The sequence below is a fragment of the Borostomias antarcticus genome (genome assembly GCF_949987555.1).
Source record: "Borostomias antarcticus genome assembly, chromosome: 10".
Classification (NCBI taxonomy): domain Eukaryota; kingdom Metazoa; phylum Chordata; class Actinopteri; order Stomiiformes; family Stomiidae; genus Borostomias; species Borostomias antarcticus.
This window is the reverse complement of record NC_140243.1, coordinates 6,136,347-6,154,961: the sequence shown is the minus strand read 5'-3', so window position 1 is coordinate 6,154,961 and position 18,615 is coordinate 6,136,347. Positions and strand designations below refer to the sequence as shown.

Below are 18,615 nucleotides of genomic sequence, written 5' to 3'. Positions count from 1 at the left end.
TTAATTGTTCATCCTGAGTTGGGGGACATTTTAGTATAGCTTTGTCATCTATGATCATCTAATTTAATAAAGAGTGTTATGATTTTATTACTGCACATTCTGTGTGAAATGCAACACTGCTAATAGGTTCCCGTGCAGGTCTTTCCTTGGTTCTGTCATAAGGAGGTGATCTATGAAGATCATCCTGCCCTGCTAGTGTCAACGCTTCCATCGACAAATTCCACTGAACAATGACCTGCAAGACTTTCTTAATACTTCAGTTACACAAGAAAAAGATCTGAGGGAACTTTATTCTCTCCATGATTATGTTTTGGCACACTGAACCCTCTTTAACGTTTTACAATCGGTGTAGAGATGGTCCTAGTCTTAATTTCCTGGAACATTGTAGACTTCACTCTTACCCCTGTTGGCCTGCTTTGACTGAGGCAATGTACAAGGTGCAAGATGATGAGAATACTGATATGATGGTAGGGTTCACGACTTCCAGTAAAAAAAAAAAAAGGCTTGACAGAACCGGAGCTTTCATATGCTGATGTTCAATAAGAATAGCAGAGAGAAGAAGCAGTAGCCTACATATACTTATTAAGAAGCACTAGCCTGGTAACTAAATAGTAACAATCATTTAAGTGGACAAAATGGCTGTCTACAAAGGTAAAGTTTAGCTTCATATGAAAATAAATATTTGAAATACAAATCAAGCAAACAGTATTTAGGACGGAGGCCGGGCATAAGAGCAGCATTAGACAGGCAGAGGACAGAGACAGAGGATATCAGACCCTATCCCTTCGTCACATTCATGATGTTATATGTTTCATTTGCAGCGCTTCACTCATATTTCTAGGTTACTGAACTCTGTCAATCTGATTCACTTCTAAATCTAAATATATTTATGTTGAGACAAAGGGATTTCAAATGTCGTTTTCTCTCCAAATTGAATGGAATTGCTGATACAAATGCTACAAGAAGGCTCCAATAGTACCGATGGCGAAAAACAGCCTATGATTACCTGTAATTTCATTAACAGCCAAGAAACCTCATCTGATTATATAAATGTGCAGATTTTCGTAATTTTCCGTCCACTATCTGGGGAGAACACATGAAGAAAACAACCCGCTGACAAACATTCACAACACAGACCCTGTGGTCCCAGTGCAGCACTAGTGCATATTCACTGATATGGCATTAGCTTATACAGCATGTGCAAGGCCCGACTTGTTCACAGACATGGCACGTACCTGCCAAGTACAGTAGTCCTCACAGTAAGTCAGTAAAACAAAAAAGCACTGCATAGTAAAGCATGTAACAGGCAAAAGCATTCACTGATATGGCAGTCACCCCCAGTAATCTCAACAGCAATGAAGTCCTTGTCACTTCTGTGACTGCATAGGCTCCTGCCTCCACGAGGATAACCTAATTTACTTCCATCTGAGGTCAGAGGTTATACAAGCACCTAGACTCATTGGCTTTAATCTTGACTGGGTTAAAGGCATCTTCAACATGTTATCTCCCCCCTCTGATAAAAAATACTGACATTAACATCAATGTGTGCAAGCTAGTAATCTGGTACAATCATGAGCCTCTCCTTTAGGCACAGAACAAGAGGACAGGCTTGTGTTCCGGAGTCATCACAGGTGATTGGAGATCAAGTCGAAAGCGCAGCTCCTCAATGAGGTGTGTCTGTCATAGCTGGTAAAGGGGGGGGGGGGTACCTGAAGGAGTGAGAGTGAAGAGGCTGGTCAGTTAGTAGCAGCCTCACTAAGTGAACTCTGGAGACAGCAGCATTTTGACATGGAAGGCCTCCCATCCCTACATGGATAGTATTACATGTTTGTTCCTTGAGGGGACACAATATAGTTTAGCCAGCCTCACTAATTTAAGTTCAGAAACAGTATTTTTTTTCGACCCATTGATATGGAGGACATAAACCCATCCCACACCTACGTGGACGATAAACATGCCAATATTATTAAATGTCCTCATTCTTCTCAGCCTCCTGAATCCATTTCACTCTGATATTGAGCAGGCACAACTTGTAGTTCAGCCAGCCTTACTAATTGAAGTCTAGAAACGATAGCCTTTCTGAACAGTTAATATGACTGGAGACTTTATGTAAATGCCTCCCATGCCTAAGGGCATTCATTTAACCAATATTGTTACATTTGATGATTTCTCTCATTGTCAAGCATCTATTTCACCGCTATTGAGAGAGGATGGTAAACATTAAGAGGAAGGGTCACCACCAGCATCACCATTTATTGAGTGAATAAAATATTATAAAAGAGGCTTTTTTTTCCGTAAACCTGGCAATTTTATTATAAAAAACAATGGCCAAGTCAAAAACTAAACTATAAACTACAACAGCGTGCTCATTTTCAAACTGTGTATAAAAACAAATGTTCAGACAAATATAAAGAACTGAGCTGAGCCCTACATAACAGTTTTCGTATTGGTCCCAAAAAGAACATTGTGATGTCATTATGTCACTGCATCGGCATGAGGGAATTACAGCATTTGGCATGTAACATTTATTGTGTCTGTCAGGCATTTAATATTGATATCACTACCCCCAATTGTTAAATCAAATAAAGATTGCCAACATTGAGTCTCATTGAGAGATTATGGTTAATAGCCCCCCCCCCCCCCCCCCCCCCCAACAGGCTTCAATTGAATCCTTCTCAGGAATCGTTGGGCAGTCCAAACAGTTTGACAGTTCCTGCTTCTCGGTTGCTGTCGTATTTCCCATCCTTGTCGTCACAAGCGTACGCCAACAAGGGTCTCTTGGGATGCCAGGCTACAGTGAACGTTGGAGATTCGCACTGAACTTCCCACAATTTTTCTCCTGTCTCGACCTCTGCTATGTCAATGAAGTGATCTTCTGAGGCTGACGCCAGCATCTTCCCATCATGACTGAAACTCAGAGTCCTTACTGGCCACTCCAGCCTGGAGAAACAGCGAACACACACCAGCTCATTCACATCCCACAGACTGACCAGGGCGTCTGCGCTTCCTGTGGCGAAGTACTTCCCCGTGGGGTCAAACTTGATGCATATGCAGTTGGAAGGGTGGGCATTGATGGACTGGATAGGCTTCAACTCGGGATAACTGAGGACGTTGATGCAGCCATTGCCATTAGTCAGAAAGAACATGTCGTTGTCGTTGTTCCAGGAGAGCTCGTTCACTTCAAACTTGAACTGCTCCTCAGCACGGGACCGATGGGTCTTGGCGTCAATGAAGGTGATCATATCGTCCTTGTTCCCTACTGCTATTGTGTGGCCGTCCGGACTCCAGCAGATATTGATGTTCTCACCTTTAGTGTTGACAGTGGCGATGCATTTGGTTGTCCTGACATCCCATATGCGGATGGTCTTGTCCCCTGACGCAGTGACAAAGAGGTCTGGGTTGGTTGGATGCCAACACAGTTGGTCAACACTGTCTCCGTGGCCTCGATAGTTGTTCTCCTTCACCAATCGGTCTTTTTCCAAGACAAATACGCTTGCTGTTTTGTCAAAAGACCCCGAAGCCAACCTCCTGCCGTCGCAACTCCATGCGACAGAATGCACTTTTGCGCTATGTGCCGGGAATTCACGACTTTTGTTGTTATTTCTGAATGTGTCTTGCATCTCTTGATAGTACCGCAGCGCCATTTTGCTCAGCTACTTTCCGCGCGGCTTAGAGGAAACGGAAACACGCACAATGGAGTTGGTCCTGCTATTACAGGAGGCCGTCCAGAAACATGTACGCCCAGTGGAACTGTAGTGTAACACTGATTTCATTATCACGACTCTAACGTTAGAGGTCACCAAAGCATAGGAATATTGCTATTTAAAAATAAAAAAAACTGTCCCCGATATAGACGAGCACATTAAAATGAGTTAATAGGGTAGCTGAATTGTGTAGCTAACTAACTAGGAATGGCTCATGCAAGTAAAATCCATAGCCAGCTAGTTTTAGCTGCGTCCCCCAAATGTCACCTACTGTAAACTGATGGCAACAATTCATAGGAGGAAAAAAACAAAACAAAAATCATAGAAGGAAATGAATGATGGGTAAACGTGATAATAAGACCAGATTAAATAATGTAATTTTACATTTTATTTTATGTATTGCAATTAATAGTAGTTTTTCCAGATTGTTCATTACATACAAACACATGACCTCTTAAAACATCATTGTACAGTATTCGTAGCTAAACTGCAAAGCCAATACAGCAGTTGTTGTTCCGGCGTTTTATTCATGGATGCATAACACATGCAGCACCATGTTGGGGAGTTATTCTATGATGGACATTGTGTGTTTACACAAGAGGATAAATGTTGTCATTCAAGTGCATGCTTGCAGTTTCCCTGTCACCCAAAATATCTACTGAGTATTCTATATGCTTTATGTAATAGGTGTAACCAATCAAATTCTGAACTTTCTCAGGTTGAGGGTGTGTTTCCGCTGGCCAGGACAGTTTCTAGCTGCTGGGGAGAGTCTGGACGGTGGAGGCACATGGGGAGGAGGGAGGACCACCACTGCCCCCAGAGAGCCCCTCGGCCTGGGGGAGGTCTGGCTGGGGCTGCTGGGCTGCTGGGGCTGATGCTGGTGCTCATGGGGGTGCAAGTGCTTGTGTTTATGGGCCTCATTTTCACGGAGGTGCCCAGTGTGTCCGTTGTCCCCGCCAACGTGGGCCTTCTCCTCTGCCCTGGCAGCCTGATGAATGGACATCATAATCAGATTCTAAACAGAACCAAGACACATGGGGGCGTCTGAGACATTATAAATATGACACTGAAATAATGTGGATGAATGGACAGTCAAGTCAAGTAATAAAATCAGATAGGAATGTTAAAATGTTGCCCCCGCACAGCTGTGCCTACAGGCAAGCACACAGTCCTGCAGTATCTGGTCCATAAACTCCTACCTCAGGTTCATAGATCTCACACTTGACCTCGATGGGCAGTTTGGTCTCAAAGTCATCGTCCAGAGTGGTGTGGGAGCCTGTACAGAAGCCTTGATGCTGAAGAAGAGAAGACAAAACAAGGAAACAGCACTAAGAATGTGTTACTATAATGTACTTTGAAGTAAAAGTTGTGTTCAATGGTGTGCCACTCACTGCAAATTGACAGTCCATCAGTTTGCACTGGGCCAGATCCACAGCAGGAGTGTCCTTGGAGCACTCGGTCTCCTGGATGGTGAACTCCACAAAGTAGGCCGGGCCCACCACCCACTATAGCAGGACATAGTAGCAGAGAGGCCAGACCACTACTGTGAATACACTATGTATCTGTATGTGCATAATATTTGAGATTGAGATATCCCACCTGCATGCTGGCTCCTGTCAGGTTCAGGAGGGTGAAGTAGTTGGCCAGGCCACTCCCTCTGTTGTACTTCTGTAGGGACAGGTTGGCCGTCTCAACAATGATGGGCTCATCCAGGCGCTCCATGGTGGGACAGTCTGGACACGTGTCCACGATGACCGTGGCTGGCACTGGAGAAAGGTCAAAGATCATAGGTCCAACACAAGTCCATGCCAAGTCAAACAGCCAGTCAGAGGGCTGTGATTATCTAACAGTTCATGGATTCATGTATGGACAATTCAGTTCAATGCAGTATCTTGATATTCCCTCAGGGGGAAATGTGTTATGCAGCCGAGTGGCAAAAACAACATGACTTGTTTGTGTGGAATAGTGTTAGAAGCAGCATGTTAGAAATATTCAAGGACCGTGCTGACCTTGTTGAACGGTGCATTGGTAGTGGAGGAGCTCCACACTTTTCTCCACGTAGACAGATACTTGGCAGTGACCATAAACCTGCAGGTGAGACAGAGATTCTCATATCTGAGCCTCTCTTGACCATGATGGTCACTTTATTTCAAGCTGACTCGATTACTGTAATGCAGTGGTCCTCAATCTTTTTTGAGCTCTGGACCCCTGGCATATTTTGAAAAATCTTGAAGGACCCTAGTCTGGTATGACCATCCACAGTCTGGCCTTCACCTCCTCCAGAGCGATTATGCCAAAATCCAGACCATATCGGGCCAATCAGAGACTGTGTTTTAACTGCTGTCCCGCCCCACAGTGGAAAGCAGCCCCTGATTGGTTCGTGTTCCTGCCGCTCGCTAAACAAACACGGCGGCTCCCGTAGCAACGAGTGGTAACGTTAACATTAGAAGAATAAACGCAGCTTTAAGTGCAGTTATTGCAGAAATAGACTTAATCACAACACTTAAACAAGAACAAGAGCAGAGTTTCTCGGTGGAAAAGACGTTTTTGCCATTCTTCCGATTGGATTTGGCAAAAGTTTGCTGAACGCTGATTGGCTGAAGGTGTTTGTCTGTCAAGGCAAGTACCCCCGCCCACGTAATCGCTCTCTATGGGGCGAAGGCCAGACCGATATTGCGGAGCGAAGCAGTGAGCTCGCTAGATCGATATATATATATAATTATTATTTTATTTTTTGGGGGGCATCCATGACACTTAATTTGCCTATAGATTTGAATCTTTTTTTTTTTTTATAGCAATTCAAGAATGAGTGAGTTAACATCAACTCAGCTAATGTGAGAGTTGTGAATGTGTGCAAAAAAGCATGGTTCATTTTAAAATATACCATATATATATATATATATATATATATATTTTTTTTTTAACCCAATTCTTTCCCAAGGACCCCCTGTGATTATGCCAAGGACCACAGGGTGAAGCATTGCATGTACATTTTCTTTTGTAAAGCACTTTGAGCTGCATTTATTTGTATGAAAGTTGCTATACAAATAAAGTGTATTATTATTATTATTATTATTGTTATTATTATTGTTATTATTATTATTATTATTATTATTATTATTATTACTGTTGTAGCCTGCTCAATAGAAAAATAATAGAAACATAAATTAGGTGGTAGCCAAACTGCAATAGATGGTGCCCCCATGGTACTTACTGGTACATCTGAGACCTCTCTGACCCCACAGTCCCTCCATGGTTTTCTGCTGATCACATGACAGTGAGTCTCCAGCACATCTATAGTCAAGTTGAACATGACCCCTCCTTTCTCCTGAGCGCAGACACAGACAGTGACACAGACACAGGGACAGACGTAGAGACACAGACTCAAAAACGGAGATACAGACAGGGGCGCGAAGGACAAACACACCAAGATGAGCACAGTCGTAGACACAGAGATACAGACAACAAAGACACAGACAGAGAGTTAACCACATTACTGAAAGAGAGTTCAAGAGATAAGAAACTATGATCAATTCCTTCTCAAGATAAATCTGCCTTGGTTTCTCAGCGACTCACCCCAGCCCTCTGGCTGACATCATAGACCCTGTTCAGGCTGAACACGTAGCCTTGCGTTCGGTCGGCATTGATCTGGCTCAGGGCCTCCCCCGCCACCCGCACCACCTCCGACGCCTGGCACCCCATGGTCTCCGTGGGGCCAGCGCTGCCCCCCTGCCACCAGCAGCACGCCCCCAGGGCCAGCAGCCACACACAGCCCTGCATCCTGGATCAGCCCCCTCCGTTCGCCTGCTCACTGTGGTTGAGGAGGAGTGGTAGCCGAGCCACTATAGCTAACAGAGCCCTGGGGAGGGTGTGCAGACTGGAGCCGAGGTAGCTTCAAGCCCAGGACATACCGGGATGGACTTTCCCCCGCTTTCCAGAGAGGATATGCAAACAGTGGCCGTTATCTGCGGTTGACCAATGGTAACCGTCTTGTCTGTTGGTCTAGAGGTCAGGGGTCATCGCTGCTAGCCTCGTGAGACTGTCCTGATCTGTGAGCTTGCTAGATCTCATGAGGCTATGGTGCAATGGGACGGTGTGGGGAAAGAGAGATGTTTGTCCTCCCACAGTGCCTCTGCATATGACATGCTGTACAGTGTTGTTGCTGTGCAGTATACATACCAATAGGCCTATATCGATAATACGTCAACACATACTGTACTCAAACAGACTAAGAAATTGATTTGTACTTAAAAAGTCTCAAAGTTCATGGTGCATGTTGATAGATAGATGGCCCACTCCAAAAATATTATGCACTGATCTTTACTTTTTTTAAATTACGGTTCTGTTCTGTTGGATTCTCATTCCCATTTTCTTAAAATTGATGATTATATGATCAATTAATTTAGTTGCATAATTAAGATGGATGAGAATAACACCGTTGATGGCAGATATGATTGACTTCTTAATAATAATGACAGCAAAAATGGTTGAATGATGATATGTCTCAGGAACAATTGTGGCGTCAGTCACATAAGCTGTCCACACAGTGAGTATCTGAATTCTGTCCACATGTGTGCTCATATAACCTATGGATTTTCCGGGTGGCAAATTTAGATAGTATTTTGTAATGATATTTCTTATTGATATGACCACACTGTATCTGACATCAGTCTACAAACACGGTATTTAGTTCCTGTATATTTACTTATCATATAATTGTATGCTGCTGTGTTATACCACCCTGGTATGACCATCCCGATCTAGTGAGCTCACTGCTTCGCTCCGCAATATCGTGAAACAGAACGTGAGCTCGCGAGAACGGGATGGTCGTACCAGGCTAGTGTTATACTACTGTTATGTGTACAGTATGTATGTTCTGTATAGTCTGGTTTATCAATGATTGATAGATGAAAAGGAAAAGAGGGATGCTGGTGAATATCTGTGAGGTTTATTGCATTGTAGATGTCACCAGAGACATGGAAACCTCAAACCACCCCGGGGACAGGAAGGAAGACGGGTCTGACACGCATGTTCACATGTAATACACATTATGTTCAGGAGATCATGTGTTGCTAGTCTGAGGTAAACATCAGCCAAGTTCTAACCCTCCCAGCCTGCTCGCTTATCCTATCTATGTGTCCTGACGGTGGATCAGAATGCCAGGATGCCATGCTGACCGGGTCCTGACCCCTTGTCATAGCTGCCCCAGTCCCTGCCTCCCTTGCATGCGTTGTCGTGTTTAACGTGTGTGTCGGTTCGGCGCCGGGCGTGGACCGTGAGGTCATGCGGCAGCTTTGAACAGGGGGTCCTCGGCGAAGAGCTCCTTCATGAAGCTGTTGCCCTCTCCCTCCTTGAAGACGGCGGGGCACTGCGGGGAGGCGGCCGAGGGGAAGGGCAGGATGGTGGGCTCCCTCTGCCCGGGGATGTCTGGGTCTTGGACCAGGGGCAGGGTGACGCCCTGCTCGGGACCCGCAGCCGGCTCGTCGGGGAAGGAGGGCAGGGTCGTGGGGCGGTCCAGGGCTGTCAGCACCCTCACGCTGCCCTCGGGGCGGCGGTGGGAGGTGGTCTCGTGGCTGTGGTCATGGTGGTGGTGATGATGCTCGTGCTCGTGCAGGTGGGCGTGCTTGTGCTCGTGGTCCAACGCGACTTCGTGGTCGTGCTCGTGGGTGTGGACGCCCTCGGCGTGGACGTACTGGTGATGCTGGTTCGGGCTGTCCTGGCTGTGGTCGTGCGCCTTGGCGTGGTGGGTGTGCTCGTGGTCGTGGCCGTGACCGTGGTCGTGAGAGTGGGCGTGGCCGTGCTCGTGGGCGTGGCCGCCGGGCTCGGTGTGGTCGTGCGTGTGGTGGTGCTCGCTGCCCTCCGGGTGCGCGTGCGCATCGGTGTGAGCCTTGGTGTGGTCATGGACGTGGTCGTGGGTGTGGCTATCCCCGACCTCGTGAGGCTGGTCGTGTTTGTGGTCGTGACTGTGGGTGTCCGTGTGGCTGTGGTCTGCCTCTCCTCCCAGCAGGTGCAACTTCTTCTGCCTCTCTGCTGACTGTAGGACCGCAACCGCAACACAGAGAACCATTAACCACCATTAACCACCTTAACACAGAGAACCATTAACCACCATTAACCACCTCAACACAGAGAACCATTAACCACCATTAACCACCTCAACACAGAGAACCATTAACCACCATTAACCACCTCAACACAGAGAACCATTAACCACCATTAACCACCTCAACACAGAGAACCATTAACCACCATTAACCACCTCAACACAGAGAACCATTACCACCTCAGAGAAATCAGAGGACCGCTGAGCAGTACTGCATGTTGAAGAAAGTTGATAAACAATGTCACACCGTGACATTTTCCACATGTAAATAGCCTTATTTTCCCCCGGTGATGCTTTCATATCTGGTTATGAAAACTGCTCTAGAGTGAAGACCGAGTCCTGCCCCCACAGTGAGACAAGGCAGGTTAGAAGGAGAGGACTTTACCTCGGGCTCAAAGATCTCACACTCCACAGTGACGGCGTCGTCACCTGCCGAGGGATGGTGGGAATGGGAGGCCTTACAGTGTCCTTTATGCTGTAGAGAGAGAGAGGGGGGGGGGGAGAGGGGGAAGGAGAGAAAGAGAGAAGGGGAGAGAAGGAAGGAGAGAGAGAGGAGAGGTTACACAGTTGTCCATCTGCTGTGGCGTTGTCATGACAGCATTTCAGCGGCCCCGTTGCCATCTTTGTCATTTACCGCAAACTCGCATTCCATCAGGGGGCACTTGGTCATCTGGACGGCGTCTTTGCTCTTGGCGCAGGTGGTCTCCTGGATGGTGTACTCCACGAAGTAGAAGGTGGCCATGCCCATCTGTAACAAGCAGCCACAGTCAGAGGAAGACGCTAAGAGACGAAGCTCAATGAGGTCGACAGAGCAGAGCAACATATATGGCATTTCAAACTTCTGCTGAGGTCATTGCAAAATAATGCACACATGGCTTATGTTGTGCTCCACTGTGTAATATTTGCCTGCTTGTCTGTTGTTTAGCCAGTGTGTGATATTCTATTGCACTGGACACTATGTTGCGTCACCTGCGCGGTACCGTACAGGTATGTACCCTACTAGCACATCATTGGTCACCTCACCGATGAGGATGCCCGGGTGATTTTGCTCAGAGCGAAGAGATTGGCCAGGCCGTTGTCCTTGTTGAACTTCTCTAAGGAGAGTTTGGCGGTCTTCACAATCTCCTCGTCGTCATTGGCCATGGCGGAGGGGCAGTCGGGGCAAATCCCTCCCACCTTGGTTGCTGACACTGGAAGGGAGAAGGAGAGGGAGAGAGAGAGAAGGAGAGAGAGGTTGAACTCTTGGTCATAGGTCAGCAGAATATAGGCTACTGTATGGAACACAGATCGTAATTTGGCAGTCTTGAACAATTTCAATTGAGTTTGTGAATTGACTTGGACTTGAACTTCAGTCAGAGGGGCCTTGTCCTTACCTGGTCTCACCACGCAGTTGTAGTTGTAGAGACGGACCACCCTGTGTGGCTTGTTGATGTAGATAACGGCCTTGCACTGCCCGTACACCTAGAGGCAAGCACACACAGATCAGGATACAGCACATGGATGATGATACTTCACAAACATAGATAGACTACTTAATGCATTTTTGACACTATGTAATGTAGGCTATGTGTACATACTGTATAGCCTACCTGTAAATGTACAGGTCAGTTAGGGTTTATGTTTACATTGATTGATGATGTGTTTTCTTACCGGGATGTCTTCGGTCTTTCGCACGGCACAGCTTTTCCAGTCCTTCTTACTGAGGACGTGACAGTTGGTTTCCAGCACGTCCAGAGTCAGGTAGTAGACGACCCCCGTCTCCTCCTACAGGAGTGATGACAACACCGCTAGTTAGAAACACACTGGAATGTCCTCGCCCCTGTCCTGATGCTTTGTCTCCCTCTCTGGGACAGAGGGGGACTTCAGCCTCATGCGGGGCAGCGCCCCCCCCCCCCCCGAGAGGAATAAGTTGTGCATGCTAGATAACAAACTTACAACAGAGATCTGCATGTGAAAACCAAGAAAGGTTTTCTTTAGAGAGCTTTATAGAACTGCAACCATTTCTCTTTGTCTCTTGTGCAATTACCATGCCTACTGTACCTACCTCTTTCTCAAAGTCTTTTCTTTTCAGTACCCAGAATGGAATATAAAACTATTTTCAAGGGACATGGTTGAGCCCTGCGCTGTGGTGTGCGTTCACCAACTAGTGCTTTTTCTTTTCTTTTTCCAACCTTTCTGTAATTTCCAATGCTGAAACACCAAATGTCCCCCTGGGGGGATAAATAAAGTATCTATCTATCTATCTATCTATCTATCTATCTATCTATCTATCTATCTATCTATCTATCTATCTATCTATCTATCTATCTATCTATCTATCTATCTATCTATCTGTCTGTCTGTCTGTCTGTCTGTCTGTCTATCTGTCTGTCTGTCTGTCTGTCTGTCTGTCTGTCTGTCTGTCTGTCAGCAGCGCAACAAGAGGCGGTCTGTGACTCACATGCATCATTAGGTTGACGTTGTTGAGGCGATGCAGGCCGAACACGAAGCCCTCCTGCCGGTCCTCGTTGATCTTGGTGAGCGCCAGTCCTGCCGCTGCCACCGCGAAGGGATCCTGGCAAGACCCGGGCTCCATGCCTGATGGCAGGGGCGCCGCGTGGGCGCACACGCACGCCAGCAGCAACAGCAAGCAACGCTTCATGGTGGAGGTTCTGTCTGTCTGTCTGTCTGTCTATCTGTCTTGTCCTGCAGGTCGTGTTCCCTCACACTCACACACTCCAGCACCAGGGCAAGGTACGGAGAAGAGAGGCGGTGGCGTCTTATATACTCTAGTCCACACCCCCTGCACCCTTCCCACCTCACACGCTACTGTTCAGGCAGCCCTGGCCCTAGCCCCGCCCCCTGCCCCGCCCCCTCCAGAGCAGGTAAAGATAACCTTTGTCCCTGACCCCCAACATACCTATGATCCTATCAGGCTTCCAGCCTATCAGTCTGTCAGCCTGCAGAGTCAGCCCAATGTAATCTGCCTGGTAGCAGGGGTCCGGGGTCATGCAAGGAGCCAGTGATGGGCAACAGAGCAGGGGGTGGGGGGTGCGGGTGTGTGTGTGCGTGCACGCGAGTGTGTGTGTGAGTGTGTGATGGTGGTGTGAGTTGAAGTGGGGACCTGCATGGACAAGTACATCTACAAACTGCCTGGGTTTGGTTTCCAACGATCATGACAGGGTAAAATGTTTATCTCTCAAAGGGTGTAGTTCAGTGAGGGTTAACAAATACTTCTCAGCTAGTCCAGACCTGTCTGCAAGGCACACTCTGTTCTGCTGAAAATGAGTCTAGCCAACAATAAGCAAAAGAATAAATGAGTGAAAGTTTGCATGGTCACTACTTGGTTAATTGATTCATTGTTTTGAATGTTACGTCTTGAGACACACAGCTAAGCCTTCATAAAGCCAACAAAACATGACTTCTGCAGCATGTACAGTACAGTATGTGTGTGCATCTTCTGTGTTTCAACCACTACTCACTGATGAGTAATGCCATGGAACATGGAGCTCTACAAACAAAAATATCACTCTGACTTGCTTTCTCCATTCATTGTATTGATAGGTTTTCAGTGTTTGTTTTAAGGTGATAAGTGTTCTCTATTTGTCATCCTGAGGCAATGATTACATAACAGGAGTGCACAGCTTAAGAATGTTACCAAGACATCTTTTTACCATTGCCAAGGTGCAACCGTTTTTCTCTGTCAGGCTGACACTGAAAGACTAATAGATGCTTTCATCACATGCAGGCTGGGCTACTGAGATGCTCTACTGCCTGTCCTACCAAAGAAAGCAATCTCTAAACCACAAATGATACAGAATGCTGCAGCACGAGTCCTCACCAAGACTAGACAGAGGGCAAACATCACCGTAGCCATCTTTGTCATTTACCGCAAACTAAATTGTGTGTGTATTTAGATGTGTATACAGATGCTGGTTACCCTGCAACTGGCATGTTCTGTGTTTTAATATCAGTGTTGCTTTTATCGCTCTGCTTGCTACTAACCCTTTTCTGCCTCCCCTCTCCCTAGTGTCTCTCCCTCTTATACTCTAAACAGGTCCTGTGAACTCCCCTTGTCTCCTGCAGGCCACCCTGTAGCAGGTCCCAGAGAACCCCCCCCCCCCTCGTCCTCGGCCAAAAGTCCACCCTATGGCTCCTGGAAAGGCCCCCTGTCCCCTCGTGTCTAGCTCTTTCCCACTCTGTGTTGTCAGCTGTCCCTATCCAGCCAACCCCACTCCTTTTTACCCTTGGCTCTCTGCTTTCTGTTTCCCCACCTCTGCTTTGTGGCATTCTCTATGAGCCTGTTCTGCCAAGTACTTACTGTGCTTTGTTATGATTCACTTAAATATCATATTAGAGACTACAGGGATAGCTAACACATAATGGCCTACCATGTAGGCAACTTCTCTGTAACTATTTGTGCACTCTCCTGTTAGTCATGTCTCTCTTATGAAGTATCTAGCCCATGTTTACTGCTCTGTATACTGTATGTTCTTAGCCAATAGACAAACATTTTCCAGGAGCTTGCTCGATCATCTCGTTGAGAGAGGTCAGGGAAGAATTATTACCGTTCACTTTTCTGGCCCCCGGGTGAAACTGTTTTTTTTTGCTTCCCTCTGGAATATGTAGGGGGACCTATGCCCACCCCCCATTGCTCTCTGTAAAGCACATTGTGTTGTCTCTGTGTATGAAATGCGCTATACAAATAAAGTTTGATTTGATTTATCCTCCCTCTGCAGTAACGGCCTGATGGGACTTTGGAGTCAGACAGTTCTTCAACTGTCTCAGAGGCTTCACTCTCGACTTTACTTATTAAACTACACTCATACACTTGACAATCTCATTTATTTGTGTATGAACAGAGTGAGCATGTGCCATGTTTCTGATGAAAGTCCCCACATTACCAAGTAATTCAATTTCACTCTATTCTCTAAAGACTACTAAATATAATTAATGAGAATGTGATGCAAGATGATGTGAGACATTATTGCTGACATGTCTCCTTGTTGTCCCATCCACACAGTTCTATCAGTGGGTGGTGGAAATGGTTGTTTATTAATGACGAACAAACATTGCAAACAAATAGCGCGGGATCATGACTTTCACCGAAACAGCCAGATGAACCCCACGAGATAGCCCCAAACATGACATGGCCTGCCTTAACGTTTCGCAATCTCAAGCGAAGACGTGTTGCATAAGCAGAAGTATTCAGGTACTGTTCTACACCAGGTCAGGGCTCCACCAGCGGTGCGATGCCCTTAGCGGCTCCTTGCTCAGGGGGCGGCAGCACCACCCCGATGTGGTACGGCAAGAACATGGGGAAGGAGCAGATGGGGTGGACAGAGGGGGGGATCTTGGGGGTCTTGGGAGGGAAGCCAAGACAGAAGTGGGGGAGGTAACCGGGTGGGGGGCCTGGTGGGGGTTCCAGCGGGTGGCCTGGTGGGGGGCGGGGCGGGGGGCCTGGTGGGCCAGGGCGATGGCCTGGTGGGGGGCCGGGCGGGGGGCCTGGTGGGCCAGGACGGTGGCCAGGTGGGGGGCCGGGCGGGGGGCCTGGTGGGCCAGGGCGGTGGCCAGGTGGGGGGCCGGGCGGAGGGCCTGGTGGGGGCGGCAGGACGGGCCTGGTGCCAGGGTGGATGGGAGGTCTGAGGCGGGACAAGGACATCTGCCAGGAGGACGTGCAAGAAATGAAGCATGAGGGGAAGGCGATGTTCATACAGCTACTGTACGTCTCAGATTTATAGTGAGTGTTTATGTAGGTGTGTGTGTGTTGAAGAAGGGTCACCTGGGGTTCGAAGATTTCACATTCAGCTCCTCCTTCTGATTTGGTCTTACAGAAGCCGTAACGCTAGAGAGAGAGAAAGAGAGAGAATGGGGGGGGGGTAGAGAGAGAGAACAACTTAAAATGTTATTAGGAGAAGGAGATACATCCCCTAATAGCCCATAAAAAGTGATGATAAAGATGATCTTGATGATGATGAGGAGGAGGAGGAGGAGGAGGAGGAGGAGGAGGAGAAGGTTTGGTGGACTTACAGCTCGGTCGGGAGCCAGTGCTTTGCAGCCCTGTGGGTTCATCTTGCCTAGGGAAGGGCAGACTGTTTCCACTATGGCAAACTCAGCATGATAGATCCTCATGACCCCCATGATGAACTAGGAGAGAGACAGACAGACAGACAGACAGACAGACAGACAGAGAGAGAGAGAGAGAGAGATACAGACAGAGAAAGAGACATGCTGTCGGAAACAAAAGTTATTCTATAGAACGATGGAAATGTCTAAACTAGTCAAATCCCTTTACTCCAATCTCTGACTTCCTGCCCAGTTCTTAAGGAGTGCGTGGGTCCCTCCTCATCTTACCGAAACAGAGATGCGTCCCACTTCCAGCAGTCTGAAGTAGTTGGTCAGGCCAGAGTCCATGTTGAACTTGGCCAGAGCAGCAGTGACGGTGGCCAGTCCCTCTGGGTGCTGCAGGGGCAGCAATGTGGGGCAGTCAGGACACATTCTATGCAACTCTTGTGACTCTGCAGGGACACACAGCAACAACATTAGCAACATCGCTACAACGATGACAGCACAGTTAGTTCTCATGATGGGAGCGCGTGTGTGTGTTTGTGTGGGGAGGGGGGGTTCTCATATCATAATGATGTATTTAACACATATCTGATGTCATATCACAGCTATGTTTTGGCGTTTCAAGTGTGGGATAAAACACTGGAAAACAAGACATTGTCACCGTCCCAGAGAGAGAGGAGCACATACTTGGTTCAGTGTCGCAGGTGTAGGCGATAACAGTGGCGTTTCCCCCGGAAACGTTCACAGTCACATTGCAGGCAGCCTTCACCTGCTGTGATACACAGAAGCACAAACTCTGATTGGCCAGCTGCTTTGACAGGCTCATTTTATACTAGGCTAATTCCTGGGTTGAGTCTGTGAGTGTGTGTGTGTGTGTGACTCACTGTGGCATGCATCTCTCGGACGTCACACTCCTCAAAGTGTTTAGGGTTGAAAAAGTAACACTTGGTTTCCAGAACGTCCATTGTCAGCTGCAGAGTGCAGTCAGAGTCCAGCTGTAGAGAGAAGGAGGGGAGATGGAGGAGAGGAGGGGAGGAGAGGGAGGAAGAAGAAGAGGGGGTGGGGGGGGGCTGAGAATATAATCTTAAATAGATTACACACAGTACTGTGGGCATGTGTGGTAGAATTTTAACTTGCTCTGTGAATTATATCATTTGTGCCAACATTTTAGAGATAGTACTAACAATGGTAGCAGACAAGATTCTCCAGAATGGCTGGGAAGTCGATTACTAACAATGACCACACATCGCTGGCACAGAAAAAGGTTTGGGATTGAAGGTTGATTGAGTGAACACATCATTTTATGATGGATAAGAGCAATTTATGGGCAATCAAGTCATTCAGTGATTCGATTTACATAGCCTACTATGGTTACATTGACAAAGGGCTAACAGATTAAAACATACTTTTCAGGAAGACTCTTCACTGACAGCATTGTTGTTGTCACGCTTGTAAACTGTTCCCCCTCTGCAGGGCTTGATTAAATCTAGTGTAGCCTATGTATGCACACCCCATTAAAGCCCCAGGCACCTCTGTTAAACTCCCTCAGTTTCTTCTGAAATACAGCATTAAACATATGTTTTATATCCGGCATAGTTGCATTTTGTATTCCATTGCTACTACCCCTTTACTACTGTACTTAGTGTGATTTTATTTTAGTGTTTGTTTTTACTGTCTACGTGAGGAGATGCTCTCAAGCATTTTACAGTAGCCTAGCCTAGTCTACGCGGTAGGCACATTGCCACATGGTATGGTTGGTGTGACAAAGTGACAGTGATAGTGAACGCAATCAACCTTGAAACCTCTCTACCCCAAACCCGCGCACCCTCCAAAACCCACCGACCATCTCTAACCCCCTGGTCCTTCTTCCCCTCGACCCCCTCCCGCCCTCAGCAGCCCCCCCGCCTGCGTCTCTCGCCCACCTTCTTCAGCGCGGTGCTGTGCAGCTCGCTCAGGTTGAACTTGTATCCGTGGTGATGGTGGTCGTTGATGTGGTGCATGGCGAACCTCGCCGCCGGCCCGCCGCCGCTCTCCTCGCAGGTCACCGTCTCCAGCGGCGGGACGTCCGCCCGGCCTGGGGCCCCCAGCACCGCGGCCACCAGCAGCACAGCCAATCCCCTCATGTCGCAGGCAGCCCGAGATAGAGCGGGCACGGCCGTAACGGTTCATATTTATACGAACCGCTACGTAGGAGACTGGTGCCAATGTCAACTCCACAGAGCATATACACACACAAACAGGAAGTATGAGCATGCAATCCAGATTCAGGTAGCTATACATTCTTCCGTTGGCCTATGGAGAAAATAAAGACAAGTCTAGTCAAGTATCTCTCTGGGGGCCTTTTCTGTCAAAAATCTAATCTAATCAAACTTTATTTGTATAGCGCATTTCATACACAGAGGCAACACAATGCGCTTCGGCGGGGGGCATAGGTCCCACCCCTACATATTCCAGAGGGAAGCAAAAAAAAAAATCACCCAGGGGCCAGAAAAGTGATATAAAAATTATTTTGTGACCTCTCTCAACAAGAAGATCGAGCAAGCTCCTGGAAAATGTTTGTCTATTGGCTAAGAACATATACAGAGCAGTAACCATGGGCTAAATACTTCATAAGAGAGACATGACAGGACAATATCAGGAAGTATTGTTTTCTATTATTTGTCTCTTGTATTGTGCTCAACACAGTCACATCCCGAGAGAGGGAGATGAATCGGTTAACAGCAGAAAGAGACAGAAAGACAAGGGTTCACAAGGGCATGT

General features: G+C 47.3%; 3 protein-coding genes across 3 annotated transcripts; all 3 read right to left on the bottom strand.

Moving 5' to 3' along the window:
• Window positions 1-2,664: 2,664 nt before the first annotated feature.
• On the bottom strand, window positions 2,665-3,649 carry LOC311314618 (THO complex subunit 3). The gene has a single exon (XM_084445047.1). The coding sequence runs from the start codon at window positions 3,642-3,644 to the stop codon at window positions 2,676-2,678; it is 969 nt and encodes a 322-aa protein (XP_084301173.1). The 5' UTR covers window positions 3,645-3,649; the 3' UTR covers window positions 2,665-2,675.
• A 430-nt stretch (window positions 3,650-4,079) lies between these two features.
• On the bottom strand, window positions 4,080-12,561 carry fetub (fetuin B). The gene is made up of 15 exons (XM_084443915.1): window positions 12,248-12,561; window positions 11,458-11,571; window positions 11,181-11,268; window positions 10,831-10,997; window positions 10,442-10,555; window positions 10,193-10,282; window positions 8,992-9,738; window positions 7,681-7,706; window positions 7,281-7,485; window positions 6,919-7,032; window positions 5,714-5,792; window positions 5,304-5,470; window positions 5,096-5,209; window positions 4,904-4,999; window positions 4,080-4,719 (listed from the first exon to the last, which is right to left on the bottom strand). The coding sequence occupies exons 1-15, from the start codon at window positions 12,446-12,448 to the stop codon at window positions 4,402-4,404; spliced, it is 2,640 nt and encodes an 879-aa protein (XP_084300041.1). The 5' UTR covers window positions 12,449-12,561; the 3' UTR covers window positions 4,080-4,401.
• A 2,259-nt stretch (window positions 12,562-14,820) lies between these two features.
• On the bottom strand, window positions 14,821-18,010 carry ahsg1 (alpha-2-HS-glycoprotein 1). The gene is made up of 7 exons (XM_084444721.1): window positions 17,778-18,010; window positions 16,740-16,850; window positions 16,543-16,627; window positions 16,141-16,304; window positions 15,817-15,933; window positions 15,569-15,631; window positions 14,821-15,448 (listed from the first exon to the last, which is right to left on the bottom strand). The coding sequence occupies exons 1-7, from the start codon at window positions 17,976-17,978 to the stop codon at window positions 15,017-15,019; spliced, it is 1,173 nt and encodes a 390-aa protein (XP_084300847.1). The 5' UTR covers window positions 17,979-18,010; the 3' UTR covers window positions 14,821-15,016.
• Window positions 18,011-18,615: the final 605 nt, after the last annotated feature.

Coding starts and splice junctions, on each gene's coding strand:
- LOC311314618 (XM_084445047.1), bottom strand. CDS start 3,644: ATGGCGCTGCGGTACTATCAAGAGATGCAAGACACATTCAGAAATAAC.
- fetub (XM_084443915.1), bottom strand. CDS start 12,448: ATGAAGCGTTGCTTGCTGTTGCTGCTGGCGTGCGTGTGCGCCCACGCG. Junction 5,210..5,303: donor TGACAGGAGCCAGCATGCAG/GTGGGATATCTC, acceptor GTCCTGCTATAG/TGGGTGGTGGGCCCGGCCTA. Junction 5,000..5,095: donor TGATGGACTGTCAATTTGCA/GTGAGTGGCACA, acceptor TCTCTTCTTCAG/CATCAAGGCTTCTGTACAGG.
- ahsg1 (XM_084444721.1), bottom strand. CDS start 17,978: ATGAGGGGATTGGCTGTGCTGCTGGTGGCCGCGGTGCTGGGGGCCCCA. Junction 16,305..16,542: donor CACCTGCGACACTGAACCAA/GTATGTGCTCCT, acceptor GTGTCCCTGCAG/AGTCACAAGAGTTGCATAGA. Junction 15,449..15,568: donor GTGAAATCTTCGAACCCCAG/GTGACCCTTCTT, acceptor TCCTCCTGGCAG/ATGTCCTTGTCCCGCCTCAG.